We start from the raw sequence: 26,034 nt of genomic DNA, 5'->3' as shown, positions 1-26,034 counted from the left end.
AGTTTTGTACTATTCTAATCATATATTTTAATTTAAAAAGAGGCACATTATGAACAAAAAGATCACCTCTAAACCCAAATTATTTCTATCCATGAAAGATAACTAATATTCCCTTTAGTTTTAAAACAACCTGTTTACTACATTATGGTTATCTTTTCATTTCAATACAGATAGGTTTTCCCAATCTATAAATTTTTCTGACTAGAAAAAAAGTGCAGTTTACAAATTAGTATTTCTGCAGTAAGAACCATACATATAAAAATATGTTTACAAACCAAGTAATAACTGCTAAAAATAGTTTATTTCTCAGAGGTTGTATTAGGGGGTAACCCTAACTTTCTACTTTTGGATACTTCAATGGTTTTCGAAATTTTTAAAGTGTATACTATAGTTATAATCAGTAAAATCAGTGTAGATTTCCTCCTCACTTTGAAATAAGAAATAGTGAGAAGGAATCATTATTTATATGCTATATATACACTATATATATATACACACACACACACACACACACACACACACACACACACACCTGCTTCTCATACTGCACTGAATTTGGTAATTATTATTTCCAAGGTAGAAGCCACATTTTTTATATAAGGCTATCTAAATGATAGCTAGAGAATAAATGAAATATCTTAATCCAACTCATATGTTCTGCCTTGTGAATAGACATGTAACTATTTGTTTTACCCAACCTCAAAACTTAAACAAAGCATGGTTTTTGTTTCTGCATTTTCCTTCTGGGATTTCTGCTTTCATCCAGTATTTATTTGACCCTACTAAAATTAGTGTCTCACTCTTATTTGTGCTCCCATGGTCTTTGGTACACTCCTGGAACACACTTCTCATAACTATATTACAATTTTATGCTTACAATTTTGCCTATTATTCCAGATAATGAGTGAGGCTAGAGATTGTATATTTTTTCATCTTTGGGGACGCAAAACCTAGTAATTAGCTTTTAACAATGTATACTGAATGAATTATTAAAGATCTTCAAACATTTTACAGTGTTGATGTTAAGGGATAAAACTAAGAAAGCACCACTCTGTTGTTTATCATACTTATTTCAGAGGTACCAGCTAACCTTCTACACATTTGTTTATTCAATAACAAGATGAGTAATAACATCAGTCTACTTTAAGTGAATATGCAATCAAGAAAATACAAAAAGGCTCGATTTCTACCAGACTAGCACTTAAGACAATGATTATTATGTGACAAAAATCAAATATCCAATGAGTAGTAGTATATGAATTGTCTTAGATGATAATCTTAGAAAGGTGAAGGCTGATAATAGGAAAAACTAACTTAAAAATTAGTTCCATACATTTTGCTTTGTGTGATACATTGAGTTAGATTATATCTCATTGAGGTTGATTATATAATCAATACTGGAACAGAACAAAGGACAGTTTCAGTGCCACTAAAACAAAGAAGGCTTGATGAAAAGAGTGCATACTGCTATTACAATACTTGCCACATTGTACTGCAATTACTTGTTGCCTTATGTCTCTCTCTTACTAAACACAGTGATCCTTGAGGGCTTGAAATTTGTCACAATTACTATAGTAGATCCAAAATCTAGTACAGCGCCTAGCACGCGCTCTGCTCAATACATATTTCTTGGATGAATTAATGAAGTGGGACAATGACGAAGTTTTTAATGAGTATGTATCATATCTTAAGAAGGATGTTTGAACCATAAGCTATGGTTTCAGTAAAGGGGCAGAATCAGTGATATAGGCACAGAATAAGGGTTAGCAAGAAGGTTTACCCACAGAGGGACGCCTGATGGCCACAGCAACCAGCAAAAAAGTTTAATGTAAAAATGATGGGGAATCAGAGTTACGTATCAAAAACATCAACAAATCCTTTGGGAAATGATGTTGCTCCACATCATATGTTTAAAAGTGTCTTGCCTTTCTTTTTCCACATAATTAAAAGTTTAAGAATATAAGTTCCACAATAAAAAGTCTGTCATCAGAAAGGGATTATTTATTTTGTGTAAAGGGCTTGTCAAGTAAACTGTTCAGGAAATAAGTGACATAATAAACAAGGCTACATTCAGCAAAACAGTGACATGGTTAGAAAACAAAGCAGAATTTCCAATTTATATAGCTATTACATGCCCATTTGGTAAAAACAAATGGCAAGTCTCCTGGGCTGCAGACAGGCTCATCTTTTTCACTAGGAAACGTAGCACCTAGGAAATAGGCCATATAGCACCTAACCCATTTCAGTTATTTTCTGAAGGAAGCTTTTGAGTTTAGCCTTAAACTCTGGCCAATGTTTACAAATTTGCTCCTCTGGGAAGGTGTGTTCGGAGCTCCATGAAAAAATGACTTAGCTTGCCAAACAATGTTTATATATTGGGGATTGTTCTTCTAGTTTTCCTTGTATCCTTAGCAGATATGGGCACATCTTTTTAGTTATACATACACACATATTAATTAATTAACTAATTAATTCTTTCTTTCTTTCATTCACCAAACATGTCCTGAAAGCCCACTCTCTACAAAACACTGTGCTAAGAATTTTGGCAAATGCCACTAAATCATGTGTATTGATAAGAACAATCAACGATGAGATCATACAAAGGTTTCTGGATATAGCAAAATTATTGCTCACTTTTACTGGGTGATAGTTTCAGAAATATAACTGCTGTAATCCTACTCAGCAATCAAACTAATAAACATATGGGATATAATTTTTAAACTAAAATGACCTCAATATCACATTAAACAAATAGGTTTTTGTGGAGAGCTTATTATGTGTCAGATATTGTGTTAGGCATTGGGGATATAAAAATAAATCAAGATATATTTGCCCTCAAAGAGCTCTCAATCTGGATGGGTGGAGTGGAGAGGAAGATGAATATATATATTAAATATAATATAATGTGCTTATTGTAATATAATGAATATTTAAACCATATGCTAAGGGAACACAGAGAAAGGAATGACTAATTCTTCCAGAGGGGAAAAGTCAAGTTTAAAAAGGAAGGTTGCGTTTGAACTGATCCTTGAGAGATAAATAGCAGATTTTTAGCAGGAGCAGAAGTTGGGAAAACAGAATGAAGAAGGGCGCTGGAATGATTACTTTAAGTTCAGGGGCACATGTGCAAACCTGACACAGATTTTATTTTGTATGGAAAATAAAACCTGATTATGTATAATATATTTATGTAAGAATAATTTCTTTTTTAAACTTTTAAGTTCAGGGGTATATGTACAGGTTTGTAACATAGGCAAACTGTGTCATGGGGGTTTATTATATAGATTATTTCATCACCCAGGTATTAAGCCTAGTACTCGTTAGTTATTTTTCCTCCTCCTTCCACCTTCCACCGTCCAATAGGCCCTGGTGTGTCTTTCCACTCAGTGTGTACATGTGTTCTCATCATTTAGCTCCCACTTATAAGTGAGAACATGTGGTATTTGAGTTTCTGTTCTGTGTTAGTTTGCTAATGATAATGGCCTCCAGCTCCATCCATGTCCCTGCAAATAACATGATCTCATTCTTTTTTATGGCTGTATCGTATTCCTCGGTGTATATGTACCACATATTCTCTCTTTCTTTCTTTTTCTTTTCTTTCCTTTTTTTTTTTTAACACAGTTTCACTCTGTCGCCCAGACTGGAGTGCTGTGGCACAATCTCAGGCCACCGCAACCTCCGCCTCTCGGGTTCAAGAGATTCTCATGTCTCAGCCTCCCAAGTAGCTGGGATTACAGACATGTGCCACCATGATCAGCTAATTTTTGTATTTTTAGTAGAGACGGGGTTTCACCATATTGGCCAGGCTGGTCTCGAATGCCTGACCTCAAGTGATCTGCCTGCCTCGGCCTCCCACATTTTGTTTATCCAGTATATCACTGATGGGCATTCAGATTGATTCCATATCTTTGCTATTGTGAATAGTGCTGCAGTGAACATACATGTGCATGTGTCTTTATACTAGAATGATTTATATTCCTTTAGGTATACACTCAATAATGGGATTGCTGGGTTGAACAATATTTCTATGGCTGGAACACTAAAATATGGGGCAGGAACATTGAAACATGGAGGCGAGTAGGAGCTGGAGATGAGCCTGAAAAGTCAGATTTTATCCTGCATGGTTCAGAAGCAGAAAAAGGTTTTTAAATTTAAAAAGTGATGAGATTATATTCAACACAAGTTTTTAAGAACCTCCAAAGTATCATGCATGAATCTAGGTACTGGTGTTAGGGATACAAAGATGAATAAGATATGCACTCTGCTCTCAAAGACCCAATTCAGACAGATAAGTCAATCAACTTTGTGGAGGACATAGTAGGGAGAGGCTGAATGTAGGGGATGAGCAAGACCATTGCAAAAGTGTCAACTAGACCATATGCAGGCATAACAAAAAATGGTATGGTGTAGTCGAAATGGCAATGTCAAGAAAATGAGATGGACTTTAGTTCAAATTCCAGATCTGCCATTGGTAACTGATGACTTCTGGGGCAAGTTACTTAATTATTTGAGTTTCAGTTTCCTTGTATGAAAATGATTATCATAATACACATATTTTCAGAGTTGTGAAAATTAGAAAAAAATATTCTAAACTATGCCTCATACTTAGCTCAGTACATTTTCATGATTATTAATAAAAGATAACATAGATTTATCAGACATTTAAGAATAAATAAAAGTAAGAGTTAGTGATTGACTAGAGAATGAAGGAAAGGGTGGAATTAAGTGTGACTCAAATTTCTAGAGTGGGTAACTGGTCATCTGACCCAGTTTCCTACCTCTGTCTACTCTAAATTTGTACTCTAAGAAAGCTGGTATTCTTCTCTGGAGGATCTGTTTAAAATTTGTTTTCCCATAAAGTCCAATACATTTCCAATTACATTCTCCAACTGAAATATTAATTATATAATAGCAGGCAGAATGACATCAAATATGAATTCTCTTCAAGATTTTTATGGTTAATTTTAAGTCCAAAGTTTCATCTATTCAACTTGATCTTTACATAAGAATAAGTCAGGAGGCTGGGCACAGTGGTTTATGCCTGTAATCCCAGCTCTCTGGGAGGCCGAGGTGGGTGGATCACAGAGTCAGGAGTTAGAGATCAGCCTGATCAATATGATGAAACCCCATCGCCACTAAAAATACAAAATTAGCTGGGCATGATGGCGCATGCCTGTAATCCCAGCTACTTGGGAGGCTGAGGCAGGAGAATCGCTTGAACCCAGAAGGCAGAGGTTGTGGTGAGCTGAGATTGCACCATTGCACTCCAGCCTTGGTAACAAGAGTGAAACTCCATCTCAAAAAAAAAAAAAAAAAAGTCAGGAAAATACCCTATGCCTTTTCAATAAAGGACCCTAAGAAAAGACAGGGTGACTAGCTCAATGCAATAAAATAATGACTCTGAAAGCCAGGCTAAATGTAGAACATACTCTTAAATGTCTAGATGAAAAGAGACATTATTTAGGAGGATTATGATTATTTTTTTAACCTTTAGGCTTTTCATAACAGGCCTGAACAGAAAGACTTAAAGTATTGTGGAAGATTCTTTTCCCAATGAATAAGTGGTGCTGATTCCTATAATAATTTATTTTATGAATTTCTATTACAACATTTGTAGGTGTGAAAATTCATTGTATGCATTATATTTTATTATAGTAGTGTTGGCTAAAATACCACAGTGTTCGTAGACAGGAAATGACCAAAAATAAACCAGCTTCACTGCATGCATCCAATGTAAGCAAAAAAAAAAAAAAAAAAAAAAAATTACACCAAGTACTTTCCAATTTCTGCCAGAGAAAAGAAACCTGCAATATGTCATTTTACTGGAGAGCTGTCCCAAGTACAGTGAACAGTGAAATCATTAGTGGGATATAGCAAAGTTTTAGAGAATTTCTTCCCTTTTTGTGTCTATAATTTTTTCATGGACACTTGTTTCCAGGCATTTAGTTACACACCCATAAGCCAAAGGTTACGGAACATTGTAACCCAAGAATTATCCACTTTTTTGGCATTATGAAATACTAAAGACTATAAATATAAATTATTATTAAAAATGGAAAACCTTATGTAGTATTAAAACACAAATTGAAACACTAGGTAAGAAACTTTGCGGCCCTCTGACTAGCTTTGTATGTTCAGAAATAGTTAAATTGTATCATTCAGGGTCCCAAATGATAAAATTTAATTATCTTTTTGAAGACTTACAGAAAATGTAGAAATATAACCTCTAATGTTTAAAATTCTTCACTTTGTACTTTCAGATAAAAATAGCATACAGACTAAGCACATGTGTTTAAAACCTCTCCCTCCAAGACCCCATTGAAGAATAGTAAAGTAATCAAAAAGACATAAACCCACAACAACAACAAGCGCAGCAGGGGAAGACTATTGGCAGCAGGAGATTTCAGAAAATTTCTGGAAGCTAGAAAGAAAAAGTGTTAAATGATGAAGAAGGATAAAAAAGGGCTGTATTCTCAAATAAGCCCTGGAAATAAGAAAAAGATGGCAGCCAAATTGCTCAGTGGAACTCTGGAAAGCAACAAACAGTAAGTATGATGGAGGATGGGAGTGAGAAGTGAGACTGAACACAGGGGCATTAATTGAAGATCTGTAAAAGGTCTCTCCCACCTACTTCTCTCACTGCCAACAAGTCTCACAGAGTGGCACTCCAGTTCAGTGAGAAAGGAAGAACACTCAATAAATAGCACTAGGGTAACTGATTATTCCTATGCAAAGAAAACCCCTCCCCACCCAAATCAGACCTTAACCTCAAATATAAATATCAATTACCAGTATAATAAAAAGTTAAATATAAAAAGGCCAAATATTAAACCTTTAGGAAGACAAAATGGGAGAATGTTTTTAAAATTTCAATGTGGTAAAGGAATTATTTTCCTAAACACAATCTAAGTGGGTAAGCCATAAAGGAACAGGTATATATTTTTGTGTCTTCAGTATATAAATGGTATTTAAAGTCAAAGCCATGTAGGAGATTGCCTAGGGGGAAAGCAGAGAGTGTAAAGACAGCCCAGGACCAAAATCCGAAGAACTCTACCATCAAGAGGTTGAGAGGACAGAAATACTTGAAGATACGAGAAAGACACATAATACAAGAGAAAATCAAAGGCTACTAATAATGATATAAAATGATAAACTATAAAGAATGGCCAAAAGCAAATGATGACTCTAAATTAGATTACAGAGACAGGCTTCAAAAAGAGTAGATTCTAGAAGTCAGAATGTAGAAACAGCAGTAAATTTCTTTGTTCAATTTTTTTAAAAGGCAATCAGAAACTCCAGAAAAAAACAAACTATATATGAAAAGCATGGCTAAAATATGAAACAAACTAAAATGTGACATGGGTTTGGACAACTTTTAAGGTATAATGAAGAGGGGTCCATTTGAATTTGATGTTATGACTATTCTTAGAGTGGCTTAGGAAGCAGAAAAGGAGACATAATCATAGCTTAATCCTTTACCGTAAAGTAAAAGATTGTTATATTATAGAAACTTAAATACTCTTTACCAGTTTTCAAGTTTTAAATGCTACCAACTGACAAAATTTTATGATTATAGAACGGATATAAATGACATTAATCTTGAAATGTAAAAGTATAGCTCATAGAATATAGCCAAATTGGAATCCCAAAGAGAAAGCAAAAATGCTAGAGTAGGGAACGCCAAAACACTCCATCCCTCCACAAAAGCAACAAATATGCTAGCAACAAAAAACCCCCAAAAACAAAATCAACTTTTTCAGAAATCTGGAATCTAATAAATTACAAAACCAGGGAAACAATGAAGAAAAGAAAAACTGTTGAATTTCAATAAGAGAGTTCTGAAGCATTTTAACTTACCCTGTTACCACTCCCCACTCCCCAGCTTGGTGGTGGCCTTGAAGTTGAACAGCCCACATTCCTGGTGCAGGCTGCTGGCAACAGAGGAAGCAATATAGACCATATTTTCAAAAAACTGCAGTTGTGTGTTTTGACATGTTTGGTGACTCTCTGAAGGATTAGCTCAAGGGCTTGCCTTTGGATCACTTGCCTTGGAGCTTCCCTAGGGCTGAGGTGGCTTCTAAGTGGCATTTGTTGAAAGTATTGAAAGGCAAAAATGTATTAGCTGCCACCACACTGGACAAGGGATAGTAGCTGCAGCAAGCAACAGAAAGATCAAAAAGGCTGAGAAGGAAGAGGCTGGGGAAGGAGATGTCTGGGAGAATAGAGTTTTGAGAAGCTCCTGTGAGTCCAGGGAATCTAAAAGGCCACATGCATGTCCAGGGTCAGACACATGTTTGGAAAAGACCTGAGAAGATACTAATCTTAACCCTAAACTTAACCCCTGGCTGATCTTCAGGTTTTACACAAGCAGGAATGAAGGTTAAGGCAGAGTGGCAAACTGTCTAGATAAGCCGTGAAAGACTGCCTCAAAACAGAACCAATCTATAGAGGCTGGGAGAGGTTTATTTTTTCCTTTTTTCTCCAGGCATTTAAGAAAATCTCTGAAAATCACTAACTGACCACTAAGCTAATGGAACAGAGATTTCAGTGGGTATACATGATAAATAATATAGTCTTCACAGAAATAATTAGGAAAGTCATTAAACAAATAGAAGACAACAATCAAAATAAGCAGCAACAACAAACCCTAGAGTGGAGGAATGATCTGATCTCCAGAGTTGTCACATATATGTCCAGTTTCAACAAAAAATATGATGCATACAAAGAAACAAGAAAGTCTAACCCACTCACAGGAAAAAAGAAATGAACAGAAACTGTTTCTGAGGAAGCCCAGGCATTGGACTTACTAGACAAAAACTTTTAAGTCAACTATTTTAAATATGCTGAAATAACTAAGGAAAACCAAGAGAATAATGTCTCACCAAATAAAGAATATCAATAAAGAGATGGAAATTAAAAAGGAATCAAATAGAAATTCTGGAGTTGGAAAGTACAATAACTAAAAAGCTCTCTAGAGGGCTTCAACAGCAGATTTTAGTAGGCAGGAGAAAGAATCAGTAAACTTAGATAGGTCAATTAAATTACATAGAAGTGAGGGGAAATAAAGAGTAAAGATAAATGAACAGAACCAGGAAAACTGTGGGACACTATCCAGCATACCAACATAAACATAATGGGGGTTTCAGAAGGACAGACATGAGAGAAAAAAAAAGCAGAAAGAATATTTGAAAAAACAATGGCCAGAAACTTCCCAAATTTGATAAAAGACATAAAACAACATATCCAAGAGGCTCAATGAACTCTGACTAGGATAAACTCATAGATCCACACCAAGACACATTATAACCAAACTACTGAAAGACAAAAATAAAGAGACAATCTTGAAAGTAGTGAGAGAGAAGTGACTCATAATGGACAAGGGATCCTCGATAAGAATAACAGCTGATTTCTCATCAGAAATCATGGAGACCAGAAGGTAGTGGATGACATATTTAAAGTGCTGAAAGAAAAAAAAAAACCTGTCAACCCAGAATTATATATGGCAAAACTGGACTTCACAAATAAGAGAGAAATTAAGACATTCCTTGATAAACAAAAGCTGAGGGAGTTTATTGTTAGTATACTTGACCTACAGGAAATGCTAAAGGAAGTTCTCTGGAAATTAAAGAACACTAGTTGGTAACTTGAAGTCATATGAAGAAATAAATAACATCAAGAAAGGTAATTACACAGGTGCATAATAAAAGCCAGTATTACTGAATTTTTAGGTTAATCCTTTTTTTAAAATATGATTCAAAAGAAAAATGCATTAAAAATAATTATAAATCTATAATGTACACACAATGTTTAAAGATGTAATTTCTGAAAACAGTAACAGAAAAGGGAGTAGAGCTAAACAGAAGCGAAGTTTTTATATACTACTACAACTAGATTGGTATTAATTCTAACTAGCTAAATTAAAATGTTAATTGTAATCCCCAGGGTAACAACTAAGAAAATAGCTAGGAAATGTATAGTAAAAGGAACAAGAAGGGGATCAAAAATGGTACGCTAAGAAAATCAGCTAAATACAAAAGAAGAAAGCAATGAAGGAACTGAGGGAGCAAAAAACAATATACATCAGATAGAAAGCAAACAACAAAATGGGAGACATGTGTCTTTCCTTATCAGGACTTCAAAGATTAAACTACTCAAATTAAAAGGCAGAAATTAGCAGGAAGGATTTTCTTGTTTTCGAGATGGAGTCTTACTCTGCTGCCCAGGCTAGAGTACAATGATGCAATCTTGGCTTACTGCAACCTCGGCCTCCTGGGTTCAAGCGATTCTCCTGCCTCAGCTTCTTGAGTAGCTGGGATTACAGTACGTGCCACCACGTCTCGCTAATTTTCATATTTTTAGTAGAGATGGGGTTTCACCATGTTGGCCAGGCTGGTCTCGAACTCCTGACCTCAGGTGATCCACCTGCCTCAGGCTCCCAAAGTGCTAGGATTACAGGTGCGAACTACCACTCCCAGCCAGGATTTTTTTTTTTTTAAAGATCCAAGTATATGCTTTCTACAAGATTAAAAGACACAAATAGGATGAAATGGAAAGAATAGAAACAGATATTCCATGCAAACAGTAACCAAGAGAGCCAGAGTATCTACTAATATTATGTAAAAAAGATTTTATATCAAATATTTTTATGAGAGTCATGGAAGAACATTTTATATTGAAAAATCGGTCAATCCCTAAGGAAGGTATAACAATTACAAAGGTATATGCACTTAAAACCTAAAATATATGAAGCAAAATGGACAAAGTTGAAAGAAGAAACAGTTCCATAATAACAGTTGGAGACTTCAATACTCTACCTTCAATAATGGATAGAACAACCAGACAGAAGATCAACAAGTAAACTGAGGACTTGAAGTACACTATAAAACCAACTAACAGATATGTATAGAAAACCCCACCCAACAACAGCAGAATACATATTCTTCTCAAGTATGCATGGAAAATTCTCTGGGATAGACCATATGTTCATCTATAAAGCAAGTCTCAATCAATTTAAAAAGATTAAATTCTACAAAATATCTTCTCTGACCACAATGAACAAATCTGGAAAATTCAGAAATTAAACACTGCAGTCTTAAACAACCATTGGATGAAAGAAGAAATCACAAGGAAAATTACAAAAGTACAGTTGATAGAAGTTGCAATGTACAAAGTGGGAAAAATAAAAAGGATAGACTCATCTTGCAAATGCAGACTTGAGGGCTATTGCCTATAGTGGATGAAACAAAAAAATAGAGATTTAGATACATATTACAAAAGCTACCAATAAAGCAACTATAGATATATAGTTTGGGGAGGAAAAGAGGTGAGGAAGCTGAATCTTCATCTATTAGCACAAGTAGTATATCTAAATCTTACAAATTTAAAAAACTGCATAATATACATTTAAAGATGTGGTAGAAAAGGAGCCAGTAAAATACCACTTAAAAAAAATAAAAGAGTAGCCACATACATAAAAGGAAAATCAGGTGAATGAGGAGTTTCAACTATGTCAAATGCTGTAAGGAGGTCAAGTAAAATAAGGACTTACAGTTCAAAAAGTCAAACTGAATGCTCTGGTTAAGAATTCCTTGTTTAGACAAAATGCAAGGTATAATAAGTTCTTTTAGAAATATCTCTAAATTTCAGTTCTAGGAGATTTTACAGGAATCAGATAACTACAAACTAAACTGAAGAAAAATCTACAACCAGTAGAAGTTGTAAGTAACTGATTTTGCATTATAATCCCTATGAGTTATATACTATCTGTCCTAAAATTTTATTTTTCTACCTTCATGTATAAATATCTTCTGTGGCTACTCAACTTGCTAGTTTTTAGGTCATTAAAAAAAAGAATAAAACTAAGAGAATGTAACAGTGTTTCCATGACACTTTAAACATACATTTGTAGAAAGTAAATCTTTTGCCAGAAATTGTGGATCCCCTTCCTAATGATTCATCATTACACTTTACATCCTCTCCATTGAACCCCTACATCTCTTCTCCCATCTCTCCCAAACTCTTTCTCTATGCTTCCTTCTTAAAAGCTAATGACTTTGTGGAACTCCTAATAAAAATTCTGAAACTCTTGGCAGTAAGCATAAGGCACAACAATTTTCACTAACAGATACTTCCTCTTTCTCTTGGAACAGCTTGCTTGTTTTTGAGACCATAAAGACCCTATGATTTTAAATTATTTTAGAGGGTCATAAAATGTTTGGTCATATGCCACTTTAAAAGTTCAAAATGTCATGAAAGTCATGTTAATAGTCTGCAATCCACTGATCAGAGATAGTTTTGCCAGATAAAAGAGTCATTTAATAAAAAAGATACTCCTGCATTCACTGAAGCTGCCAAAACTAGTAAAACTTAAACACTGAATAGCCGTGTCACAAGAGAACACGATGCATGGCCTCTGGTACCGTACCATACCTTGTTCTACCATCAGTAACTTCAATATCTACAATAATGGCTTCAATGGATCTTCTTTATTCTGGTGACCTTCACTTCTACTCTTTTCCAACAATCCGCTCTGATAACCACAATAATGGCTTCCATATTGCTTAGATTTCATTACTTAAATGTGTTCTACCTCTAAAATATTTAACCTCAAAAACTTACTTTGACCATAAATTCCCACTATTCCATCTCGTTTTTAATGCTCTTACTTTATATGTTCCTCATCTGCAACTTTAATCAGACTTCCCGTCCCAGAAACAAAATTTTCTTCCAATCTGTTGCCAACCTTCTGTTTTTTAATTCCTTAAAATCTCGCCTAGACTATCTGACCCATCATTTCTACCTTTTCCTTTATCATCACACTTGAATTTTTTTATTCCTTGCCTTTGATCCCTTGTCTCTTTGTTGTTTATCAGACATTTAGCTTCTCTTCTGTTATACTTAGCTACTCTGCGCTCTTGGAATAAACTCACTCAACCATTCAGGCTAAAGTTGCTATAATTTCATGGTCTCTAACCTCATTTAGTTCCTCAGAATTTTCCTTCAGACTTTCAACATTTTCCCAATTAGCTCCCTCTGGATATCAAACAAGACCTGCTTCTTAAAAAAGTGTCACTACTGTTAAAACAATGCTAATTCTTCTGAAATTAATAAGTAAACTTAAATGTGATTTGAACAAGATTCTCACCATTTCTTTTCTATTTACGTTAACTGATTTTGAAGTTCATATGAGGCTGGGCACAGTGGCTCATGCCTGTAATCCCAGTACTTTGGGAGGTCAAGGCGGGCACATCATTTGAGCCTAAGAGTTCAAGACCAGCCTGAGCAACATGGCAAAAATCCACCTCTACAAAAATTACAAAAATTAGCTGGACATAGTGGTGTGCGCCTATAGTCCCAGCTATTAGGGAGGCTGAGGTGGGAGGATTGCTTCAGCCCAGGAGGCGAAGGTTGCAGTGAGCCAAGATCACGCCACTGCACTTCAGCCTGGGAAACAGAATGAGGCCCTGTCTCAATAAATAAATAAATAAAGTTCATATGGAAGAATAGGTGTGTGACAATTGAACTTGAAAAGAACAGTGGAAACCTATTTCCCCTACAAGTTGTGAAAACTTACTACAAAATTACTATAATCAAGAGTCTGGTATTGGCATTAAAATAGGTAAGTGAAATGGGTAGTCCAGAAATATATGCACATATTTATAAAACCTTAACATGAGATAAAGATGGAATTCTCGTGAAAAAAGAATAGTTTAATTTTTATTTATTTTGTTTATTTTTTTCTGAGACGATGTCTTGCTCTGTCACCCAGGCTGGAGTGTAGTGGCATGATCTCGGCTCACTGCAAGCTCCGCCTCCCAGGTTCACACCATTCTCCAGCCTCAGCCTCCAGAGTAGCTGGGACTACAGGTGCCCGCCACCAAGCCTGGCTAATTTTTTTGTATTTTTTGTAGAGACGGAGTTTCACTGTGTTAGTCAGGATGGTCTCGATCTCCTGACCTCGTGATCCGCCCGCCTCAGCCTCCCAAAGTGCTGGGATTACAGGCATGAGCCACCATGCCTGGCCAGAAGAATAGTTTAATTTTTAAAATGCTATTAGCAAATTGAGTAGTCAATTGAAATAAAATCAAGTTAGACCCTTATCTAACACTGTGTATAAAAATAAGTTTGAGGCCATGTACGGTGGCTCACGCTTGTAATCCTAGCACTTTGGGAAACCGAGGCAGGAGGATCACTTGAGGTCGGTAGTTCAATACCAGCCTAGTCAACATGGTGACACCCCATCTCTATTAAAAATACAAAAATTAGCCAGGTGTGGTGGTGGGCACCTGTAAAGTCTCAGCTACTCAGGAGGCTGAGGCAGGAGAATTGCTTGAACCTGGGAGGTGAAGGTTGACGTGAGCCAACGTCGCGCCACTGCCCTCCAGCCTGGGTGACAGAGTGAGACTCCGTCTCCAAAAAAAAAAAAAATTTGATGGATTGAAGGACTTTTAGAACCTTACTATAATTTTAGAATAAAAAATTCCAGATTACTTGGATAAACTTGAAACTGAAAAAAATAATTTTTAAAAAAGAAATTAGAAATAGAACTGACATTATTTCATAAATCTAAAGCCCAATGCTATAAAGTTTTAACATTATAAAGTGTTATAGTTCTAACGAAGTAAAATTATATTTTGCCATTTAAATAATATTAAATATAGCTCCAGGGCTATATAAGAGTGGTATATTAGTTATATAAATTGTCACTTCATTAGAATTTTTATTCTTGCTTTATTTTTGTAGCTGAAAGAGCTGAGGAGGTCTACATGTGGATCCCAAGTGAGCTGAAGGAAATACACTGATATAAGTTAATTCTATAGCTAAAAGTTAAAAAGCATATTTGCCTAAATATATATTAGACTCTAACTGCAGACAATTTCCAAAACATTATTCTCATGTCACTCAAATTAATTCCTTCACTATATATTTTTTGCATATGAAAGGCTTAAAGACTTCCAGCTAAAAACCTGAAGTAAAAGCTATATTATATTTAATTTTAAAAGGTGTTTCAATCAGAGTTTAGTTAAGGTAATAAGACATACATGCTTCATCAAATTAAACAAAATTAAAACGTATTCTATCTTTGATTTTTAGGCTTTATTTTAAAATTATGTAAATATAGTCAGCCCTCAGTATCAGTGGGTTCTGCATCCATAGATTAAACCAAATGGATCAAAAATATCTGAAAAAAATTCCACAAAGTTCCAAAAGCAAAAGTTGAACTTGCCACATGCTGAGTACTATAACAAATCCATGCAAATCAAGTGATGTGTAGGCACTGTATTAGATACTATTTAAGTAATCTAGAGATGATTTCAAGTATATGGCAGGAAGAGTGTAGGTTATATGCAAATACTATCCCATTTTATATAAGGGAATTGAGTATCTGCAGATTTGGGTATTTGCAGGGGTCCTGGAATCAATCCCATGTGGATACTGAGGGGAAGCTGTACAAATATATATTTAAAGTATACATGCACTATAAAGATATAGATGCTTTATGTCCCTCTGAATTTACTTGATTCCAATATGCTTTTCTGAGAGGAAGAGAAACATGTGGAGTCTAGATAATGCACTCAGCATTGCTCATAAACCTAGGGATATGTTATCATGTGATAAATGTATCATAGAAGAAAAGAGGTTGTGAGCCACTGGAATAGAAGTATAGATCACAGCTGGAGTAACTTTCAGATTACATGCCCTGTTGTTTACTACGAGTAGTTAAAGAGTAAGGTTTTGTGCTGGCTGCTGAGGACACAGCAGGAGTCAAGTCAATCAGGCAGGATTCCTTTCCTTATGAAGCTTACATTCTAATGGGGAAGACACACATGAAACAACTATCTACCAACTCGGAGTTAGGGAAGGCTTTTTTGGAAGATGTGAAGTTTAAACTTCAGACCTCTGTGGGTGAGCTGAAGTTAGCTAGGGTGGGATCAGAGAAATAGTGCAGGGAAGTGGTTGGTGTCAGGGCAGAAAAACACTATTCCTATAAGAAAAGTTCTGAAGTAGGAAGTAACTGAACTGAAAGACAGTGATGCTGCAATAGCAGAAGAACATGGTTGATGGCATGAGATAAAACAGATGAAGTGGGCAAAAGACATCATAGACTATATTAAGCAATCTAGACTTTTCCCTATAAAAAATATGAAATGCCCTATGAAGGGTGTTGTATTAGGAGAGTGTTGTAGTAAGATTTATATTTTCAATTTTTCCATCTTAATTTCTAATTTCAGCAAGTTTTCTTAAGAAAACTTTTAAAATAATTATATGTAAAATGATTTCTAATTCCCACTCCAAATTCAATTATCTAAAGATGCTCGTATCTTGAAAGAATACCATTGCATACCCTGTTTCCTCTGGGAATGCAGAGAGGGTGCTTCCATCAATCTGACAGGGATCCTGAGCAGAGTCAGAATCTTTTCTATCTTCATTTGTAGCAATATTGGCTACTCGTTGTTGTTGCAAGTCCCACTGTCGAGCTACGTTGTTAATTGTTAACCTTTTCTTCTCCTATTAAAAAGTTAATTGTGACAAAAGTTATATAATGCAATTTTTGTAGCAGAAGTGACATCTAAGGGGCATATTGTTTGTACCTTCTTGTAATACTTTTAAGAGGAACATGTCCCTTATAAGTAGATACCCAATACATTCTAAAACAAGATTCAAGAGGCCTGTATTTACTCTCTGCATCCAAAATCTCAATAATCATCTAACACTCTAAAGGAAAAAAATATGCAAACAATTATTGCTCTTTAGGAACTTAATTTTATTAAAAATAAATATACAATCAACTAGAGATTAAAAATTCAAAATCTGAAATTTTAATTTCACAGAAATTTTTACATACTTAATGTTACCTGAAGTTTTAAACAGAAATTTATATGCCTCTAACATAGTAAGAAAAACCTAATGATATTTTAGTTTTTCTACTCAATAATTAAGACTGGTAAGGTGAAATAATCTTGGAGGGTGGAAAGGAAGGAGTTGATCAATGTTCCAAGTTTCTCAGAATAAATTATAATGTCTGAAATTTAAAAATTATTCTCTAGACTATTAAAAGAAATTGTACTGGGTTGAAGTGTCTCTAGATAACTAGTACCATTCCAGATGAATAGGAAAGAAATTAATTCATTATAAGCAATAGATGCCTTAAGGTAGTGGTTCTCAAATTTCAGGGTACCTCAAATCACCTGGAGGTTAAAATGATCGCCGATTTAGAGTTTTTGGAATAGTGTTTGAGAATTTTAATTTCTACCAGGCTCCTAAGTATTCTAATATTGCTAGTTCATGGACCTCACTTTGAGAACCACTGACTTACAGCATTGGAGCTCAATCCTCTCATAGAAACCCTGTTGTGAAAAAGCAGATCTAGACTACTGAAAGAAATTGTGCTAAATTGAAACGTTTCTATTCAACTTATATACATTAATAGAAAAAAATCCCTATTCTGGTAAAGTTTCCATTATCAAAAGATACTACTTAATTACAGTCTATCAATTAGATCAGAATGCTGAAAATAGACACTTTCCTTTTCCTCTTTACTAAGACTACAATCCTGCATTGAAAAATCAGCTGAGTGTGACACTGACCCCTCTTCACCTGCTGGTCCTGGAGCCAGAGCAGGCTAGTAGGAAGATTCTCTGGCCACTCCTTCAGTACACGTAGAATAACTCTTTGTAGTTGTACCTGTTTGCATATATTTGAGTAATTTTTGGTTATCTAAGATTTTAGCATGTATGCATGACATTAGATAGGAATAAAAAGTGATATGGCTTGTTTAATATTAAAACTAAAGTTTTAAAAGTTCTATTTCTGTTTTAAAAATGTTTTTTGGGGGAGTGCAGTGGTGCATACTTGAAATCTCAACTACTTGGGAGGCTAATGCAGGAGGACTGCTTGCAGGAGTTGAAGGCTGTAGTGTGCTATGGTCACACCTGTGAACTGCATTCCAGCCTAGGCAACACAGCAAGACCCCATCTCAAAAAAAAAAAAATGTTTTGGGCCTGGCTTTCTTTTTTTCGGTTTTTTGGTGTTTCAAATTTATGTGCACAATTCAGTGGGTTATATTTAATATGTATATACTTTGGGGACTTTTTGACATTCTATGCATGTGCTCCTTATATAAAGCAAGTAGAAATCTGCGATTTTTAAATAAAAACATTTTCCCCTATTCTATAATAAAAAGGCTTCTTACCTTAAGGAATTCTATTTAAGTTACTTACTGATGACTATGCCAACCCAATTTTTAATCTAAGCAACTGTTTTTTTTTTTTAACTCGGTATCAAGGCCACTTTGAAAGAGGCCAGGGCAGTGAGTTAATGGATGATGGTTCTCATGTTGGCTTCATGCATTTGGATTTCTGGCTGGCAGGGGTAGGCGAAAGAAATATTTGGAATGAGGTAGATATAGCAGTGCTTAGAGAAAGGGCATAAAATATCTTTAGACCACTGAGTATGTTAACAAATTTATAACAAGATAGTCTTTGAAAATGCAAACGTTTTCCTATATTAGTGCCAAAATTAAGCTTCTTTAATTTGGGTTATTAAAATCAGATAATTACCAGGTTGACTAAGAGAATGATTAATTTTACTGGGGCCAGGAAAAGGGAAGACATATTTTAAGACAGAAGTATAGCCTGTCCTAATGTCAGGTGGGGATTAACGGCTGGCCAGGAGGACACATAAGGGCTCTGGGCATCTGTGGAGGGGAAAAAAGAAGAAGCAAAAGAAAGGTTAGAGAATGCTAGAGATTCTGCAAGGCATAAGGGGGTACCCAAAGTAAAGTGTAAAGATCACAGAGTCATTTGGGATATCAGTGACAATTATGTTTCTAATAGCTAGGTGCCAATAAATGGCCAAGTCTGTGCTAAAGTGACAAATATTTTAGAAGGTGCCAAATTCCAATTTCTGCCATTTGAGTCTATTTTTCATGGTCCAGGCAAGACCACACCAGTATATGCCATCAGTTTCACTTTCCTTCACTTCTAAGGTTACAAGGAAAATGAAAAGCAACAAGGCAGAAGACAGTATCTATACACTCTTCCTGTACCCAATCCATCCCATTTTCTTTCTTTCTTTTTTTTTTTTTTTTTGCATTCTTCTTTTTTTTTAAATTGTACTTTAAGTTCTGGGATACATGTGCAGAACGTGCAGGTTTGTTACATAGGTATACACATGCCATAGTGATTTGCTGCACCCATCAACCCATCATCTACATTAGGTATTTCTCCTAATGCTATCCGTCCCCTAGCCCCCCGACCCTCTGACAGGCCCCAGTGTGTGATGTTCCCCTCCCTGTGTCCATGTGTTCTCATTGTTCATCTCCCACTTATGAGTGAGAACATGCAGTGTTTGGTTTTCTGTTCCTGTGTTAGTTTGCTGAGAATGTCCATCCCATTTTCTTAATGATCAATATCTAGAGTTGCATGAGCAATCCTCAGCAAATGCTGAGGGTCTGTTGTATCATGATTCCAAATCTGAGTTAGGGCTAGAACCTGGGTCTCCTGATTCCCCATGCTTTTCCCCTTACTAAAAATAAACATAAGGAGTAAACCTCATAACTAAAGAGTCCTATTTAGTGACATTTTGTTTTGTCTCACTTATTTTCCTCAGGCTGCACTTAATTCCTGGACTCAAGCAATCCTCTGTCTTAGCCTCCCAAGTAGTTAAAACTTCAGGTACATACCACCTTGCCTGGCTAGTCATTTTTTTAAAATTCTGAGTGCCATTTTAATTTTAAAAAGAAAAGCATCTATATAGAACATGAATGAGTAATGATAATCAGGGTGATGTCCTTAATTTTAGAACATAGCATGATACATATTATGAACTATAAACTTTAAGCTGTCTTTACTTATACTTTGTGTATAAAATATTTAAAAGAGAATATTTTATTTAAGGAAATTAATATCTGCTAAATCATTTAAAACCAGTTTAAAACAAATTTGCATTCTTAAGTTCCACAAAATCTTTATCACTTCTATATCATAAACTTTTTAAATTTAAAAAGCTAACATTAAAAAAAAATAGCAGAGCTCATTAAAATACATCAGTAAAGATGACAGTCAATTACAGTACATTCCAAAATGAAGTGAATATGCCATGGGATACACAAGATGAAGCACTGGTATGAACTAAAAGCGTTATAACTTCAATTATATTTATTTTTCATCTCTTCCTTTTAAAACTAGCTTTTGCATTTATTTTATAATGTATATCATACTGTATTTCTTAAGTACAGGTTTATTTATAGATAATAACTTGTAAAAGTTTTAGGGGTGCATACATTCTGTTGATAGGAATAAAAAACTTACAAAGTTTAGAAACCACTTTTCCAGTAGACTAGCTAGCCAGCTTTGGGGTATGTGTGTCTACGTGTGCACACACATCCACGTAGACATCAGAGAAAATACCTTAAGCAAAGATTGTTTATGACTTTCCCGCTTCTTCTCTTCCTCTTTTTTGGCTAAAACAGATGCCATACGCCTTTCTTCTTCCTAAAAGACATTTTCCAAAAAGTATTATGAAGAGTTTAACCATTTTTTAAGGCTAAATATCATTGGTCCTATTAAGTACAGTTTTCTTCTTGAGAGGCATAGTATTTGCTAGCAGAAAATATACTCTCAAAGAAAAAGTTAGTATGTTTCTCTTTATTTTCTTCTTCCCTCCTAATGCTAAAAATCTGTGCATTCCTAACTCTGTTCCCAGCTCTGGAGGTGACGTGAACCTAGCTCATACAAGAAAGGAAAAAGAATGAGAAGAAAAGGAGATGTATGTTTGCATAATTTTCCTTTTGTACTCTGTGCATCATGGTTCCACATAGGTTTAAAGTTTCTATCATCAAGGTAAGAAGGATAAAAGTAATACATCTAACAATATTGACTGGATCTGTGATAGAAAATCAGAACTTTTTTGATGAAAAAAACAAGGATAAATATCTTTTAAAACTCCAATTATATTAATAAATTATTCTCCATTAATATAATGACTTTTGGTTTGTTTTTAAGTTGTGTTGCCCAGTCTCATTTTTTAAATTCTAAAAGCTATGAAATATAGCATGATGACCGTAGTTAATAATCCTGTATTATAATCTTGGCATTTGCTAAGAGAATAGATCTTAAATGTTCTCACTACAAAAAATACATATATATAATTAGGTGAAGTGATAGAAATGTTAACTAACTTGATTGTGGTAATCATTTTATAAAATATATCAAATCACCACACTGTACACCTTAATTTTATATAGTTTTTGTCAATCATACCTCAACAAAGCTCAAAAAAGTAGAATCGACAAAATAACATAGACAGTTTACAAAAATGTTTAAAAATCAATCATAATCCCATACACCTAACTCAAATCTTACAATTTCTGTGTATCAGTTGATAATATTCACTATGAGCAATTTTTAAAGGTTATAATCTATATACACAATCTGGACCATTTTTCCCCCTGAAGACTATCTGATTTTAATAAATTATAACCATGTAACTTTTAATTTTCATTACCAAAAGATTTGCAGATTCTCAAAATGATAAGATAATTTGAGAAGACAATTTATTCATAAAAGACAAGCTTGAAAACATCTTCAGAGATAGGAAACCATAACAAGTAACTTAGCAGATTTGAAGAATTACTCTTTTAGAAACAAAAAATTCTAAGAATTGAAATTTAAAATTCAACAAAGGGAGATTTAATAGCAGATTATACACAGCTGAAGACAGGATCAGTCAACTGGAAAATAGAGGATGAGAATGTTTTCTATATGTTTTAGTATCACCCCACATACTTCTCTATCATAGCACTTAACCTGTTTCATTTTAATTATTTCTGGTGCTATCCCTCATGCCTCCCACGCCATAAAATAAGCTCTATGAATGCATGAACCATGTCTGTTCAGTAATTTATTAAAACCGAAACTGCTACATCAAATGGTAGACATATTTCTATCCTTTTGATATGTCTGCAAACCATAAATGCAGTTCTAATTTACACTCCTACCAGATTTCAACATTTGATTTAAAACCTGATGGTTAGTCATGAAAGCTGTTCACCAAATATTCTTGTGTCTTCGCATGTCCAAGACACATTGTGAGATAGCACTTCTAGCCCACTAGAAGTTAGATGTGGCCATGTGACTTGCTTTGGCCAATGTCATATCGACAAAAGTGACATGTATTTACTTCTGGTTGAAAACTTTCAAAGACAATGTATGATACAACTATTCTCTCTCTCACCTTGCTGTAGCACCTGCAAAACTCCACAGGTGGGTACTTTGAAAGCCTGAGTACTAGAATGAGGACAACACAGAGCAAAGATCCAAAATCACACATCATAAGCAGACAGGTATTAGAAGCCTGAAATAAACTTTGTTGTTTTAATTCACTGAAGTTAGAGAAGCTGTTATTGCAGCACAATCTAGCCTATGCAGACCAGTATATATATATATGTTATATTAGAATTAAAGAAAGTCAAAGAGACTATGAAAATGTGTTCTAGAAGATGGACCACTATACATGCTCCTGAAAACAAAGAAAAACCCTAGATTAAATAATTATATTTAAAAATGCACAAACAGAAACCAACACAGAGTTAAAAAAGAAAACTGAGAAAGCATACACTAGACAATTCTAATTTTAGAAATAAGGAAACGAATGCTCTAAGACAGTAGTAACTTATATGAGGTCACATAGCTAGTGACAAGGCCAGGATCAGGACCAGAAGCCATGGCCTGCTAGAAACAAAATTCATATTTTTTTAATAATAAAGATATATTTAAATTAATTTTACTGATTTTAGATAGATAAAGAAGAGTTTAGAACTCAGAAGTGATCTGCCATATGTTTTAGTTGTTTTAAAGGAAATGGAAACGTAACGTAATTTTAGTGAATTTTAAGTGTCTTTTACAATATGGAAAATAATAATAATTATTATTTTTTTTTAAGACAGAGTCTTGCGTCTTGCTTGTTGCCCAGGCTGGAGTGCCGTGGTGCAATGTCGGCTCACTGCAATCTCCATCTCCTGGGTTCAAGCAATTCTCATGTCTTAGCCTCCCGAGAAGCTGGGATTACAGGCATGTGCCAGCATGCTAGGCTAATTTTTGTATTTTTAGTAGAGACAGGGTTTTACCATGTTGGCCAGGGTGGTCTCAAACTCCTATCCTCAAGTAATCTGCCCACTTCAGCCTCCCAAAGTGCTGCAATTACAGGCATGAGCCACCAATGCCCTGTTGGAAAATAATTATTCTTAACTTTTAAAAACTAAATAGAGGTAATGAGGAGAAATAAACTAAACTAAAAATGCAGAACTTTGAATCCTAGCTTCAATAATTCTGTTAAATTCTTTTATTCAGTAAATACTGATTTGGTACCTACAGAGTACAATCTATTTCAGAATAAAGTGTTTAAAAGAGCAAAATATATTGATGTTCAATTGTTGACTCATCTATAAAATGTGAACTAGAAACAGATTGGTTTTTCAAAGAGCCAATTTCAAACAGTACTGGAAACTGTATGGATCACGTACTACACATACTTATGAGATGATTTCATCAGATTTTTGAAAAGAATTTGAGCTTCTATTAAAGGTAGTAGGGCTTTAAAGGAAAGCTAAACCTTGGAAAACTGGATTTACACCATATCAATTCAAATACTGAATGTTTTAAGGAATTTATGTATCTGAGAGCTATATTTCAGCCCAAATAATTACTGAGTAACTAAACTTAGCAATAAAAATAAACCTCTAATTGTGAAGATAAGTTATAAATCTGTTGGTAAGAAAGAAAAACTAAAATTCTGGCATCTTCTTGATAATAGTCCAATTTCTGGGACAAAAGCCATATTCTTTATATAGCAAAAAATAAAAATAAAAAAATTAAATAAGTTGGGGGGGAATCTGGGACAAAAAACTACTTTTTCCTCACTTCGTTTTGGCCATGCAGACCCAATATAGAAATGATTTCAAGTCAATGAAGCCATGCAGTGATTTAATAGGTGTTTGATAACCTAGATTATACTTTGTTAGCAGATGTTAAGGCCTAAAACAATGCATATATTACACAAGAAGATTTGATCCAAAATAAATAATAGTAGTCCTAATATAGGCAGCAATTTATTTTATGAAATTTAAAAAATCAAATGGCAAGGTGTGTTTTAACCATATACTTTAGTTATAAACATTATTTTCTTTGAACATACAAAATATTAAAACAGACTTTAAAATCATAGGGTTTTTTTCCCTCAAAGAGATGGTCAATAATTTTTACTCAAACAATCACTTTTAGCAAACAAAACTGACTTTTTTGCAGGGTCACACCTAGTGTTAGAGATTAGAAGTCATGTCCCCTGACTTCTGGTCCAGGAATATTATCTGTAAAATGCTGGAGAGGGAAATAGCCAGAACAGGGTAGGTTATGTTGCTGTAACAACTTCAAAACTTTCACTGGCTTATGATTTTAAAACAGTTTAGTTCTTGATCACGCAAAGAACACTGCAACTGTCTTCAATGTAGTGGCTAAGTATTCCTGAGTGCTTCGATCTGATGGCATCCTCAACTTTATATAGGCTTCCACAGTGACTACCACATGGGAAGGAAGCATGAGAATCACGCTTTTAAATGCTTCTGCCTGGAAATTATATACATTATTTCTGCTCACATTTCATTGGCCAAACATCTTCCCGCATGTCAAAAAGGAGGGGAACCAGAGCATATCGGTGAACATTAAGTAATGTCTACCAAAACAGAAAACTTACACCTGAGACGAGCTCCTTTTTGTGTGTGTGTGTGTGTGTGAAGAGCAAATTGTAAACAAGTTCACACTAAGCCAATTAAATGTGAGCTTGAGGTGAAAACTTCAGACATTGTTTGTTTCTGAATTGTGTTGTTGTTTTGTTTTGAGACAGGGTCTCATTCTGTCCCCCAGGCTTGAGTACAGTGGCGAGATCTTGGCTCACTGCAGCTTTGACCTCCTGGATTCAAGTGATCCTCCTGCCTCAGTCCCCCAAGTCGCTGGGACTACAGGTGCATGCCTCCACACTCGGCTAAATTTTTTGTATTTTTTGTAGAGACAGGGTTTTGCCATGTTGGCCAGGCTGGGCTTGAACTCCTGACCTCAAGCAATCCACCTGCCTCAGCTTCCCAAAGTGCCAGGATTACAGGCATGAGCCACCATACCCGGCCCTGTTTCAGAATTGTGAGAATACTGCCTGCATTCACAAAATGCTGCCTTAGAAATAAAAAAGAGAAAATTCTGCCTCCCAGAATTTTCTATACAAGGGTCCTTGTTCTAGCCCCTCAACATGTGTCTATTCTCTCTTTTTTTTGAATAGTTGTGAAAACAGGTGAAGATTACTGGGATATCTTCCTTATGTCTTCTCCTTTGTCAACTAATCATGTCAGATTCTTTGGAAATGCTCTAGTTTGTTGTCTGCCCTCTAAAACTAGTAATAGTTCAGTGTAATCTGACCATTGTAGAAAAAAATGGGATGGGACTGTCTCCATTTTCTGAATTCTCTTTTTCCATAAATGAATAGTTTTAAGCCATATTAACTTTTAATAGTCACATCTCATAATTAATTCAACTTGAATTTGGCAATTCCAAGTCACTTTAATACATGCTGCTAAGTCTAATCTTCTATAATATACTATATTTGTACTAAGAATTGTTTTGCTTGATTGTTGCTATGGAGTAAAGTCCAGGATTTTCAATTCATCTATTTTTTTTATGTTGTTAAATTCTGCTTACTTTTCTAGACTAGGCATAAACAAACTTTTTTCTGTAAAGGATCAGATAGTATAATAAATATTTTAGGCTTTGTGAGCTATATGTGATCTCTATCTCATATCCTTCTTTGTTGGTCTTTCTTTCTTTTTTTTTTTACAATGCTTTGAAAATATAAAAACCATTATTAGCTTGAAACTTGTACAAAAAGTGGGCTGCCAGATGGATCTAGCTCATAGGCTGTAGTTTGCCAAACCCTGTTCTAGACTGTGAAGGTACTTTTGGATTCTCATTTGATCAACCAATATATCAAGAA

The 26,034-nt window shown here is 34.9% G+C and overlaps 1 protein-coding gene across 13 annotated transcripts in view; it reads right to left on the bottom strand.

The window, feature by feature from the left end:
- The window catches only part of LRRC49 (leucine rich repeat containing 49), a 170,041-nt gene that overhangs the window by 53,590 nt on the left and 90,417 nt on the right, over positions 1-26,034 (bottom strand). For 11 of the 13 annotated variants that reach the window (XM_005559947.5, XM_005559950.5, XM_045395676.3 and 8 more), the window contains 2 exons: positions 20,412-20,495; positions 16,346-16,509 (listed from right to left, as the gene is read on the bottom strand). The exons of the other annotated variants lie outside the window; for them this stretch is intronic. In XM_005559947.5, the coding sequence (XP_005560004.1) occupies positions 16,346-16,509; positions 20,412-20,495 (248 nt within the window). The remainder of the gene's footprint in view (positions 1-16,345; positions 16,510-20,411; positions 20,496-26,034) is intronic. 13 annotated transcript variants of the gene reach the window in all.

Source organism: Macaca fascicularis, chromosome 7, assembly GCF_037993035.2.
Source record: "Macaca fascicularis isolate 582-1 chromosome 7, T2T-MFA8v1.1".
Taxonomy (NCBI): Eukaryota; Metazoa; Chordata; class Mammalia; order Primates; family Cercopithecidae; genus Macaca; species Macaca fascicularis.
The sequence above is the reverse complement of the archived record's forward strand: the minus strand, read 5'-3'. Positions and strand labels throughout refer to the sequence as shown.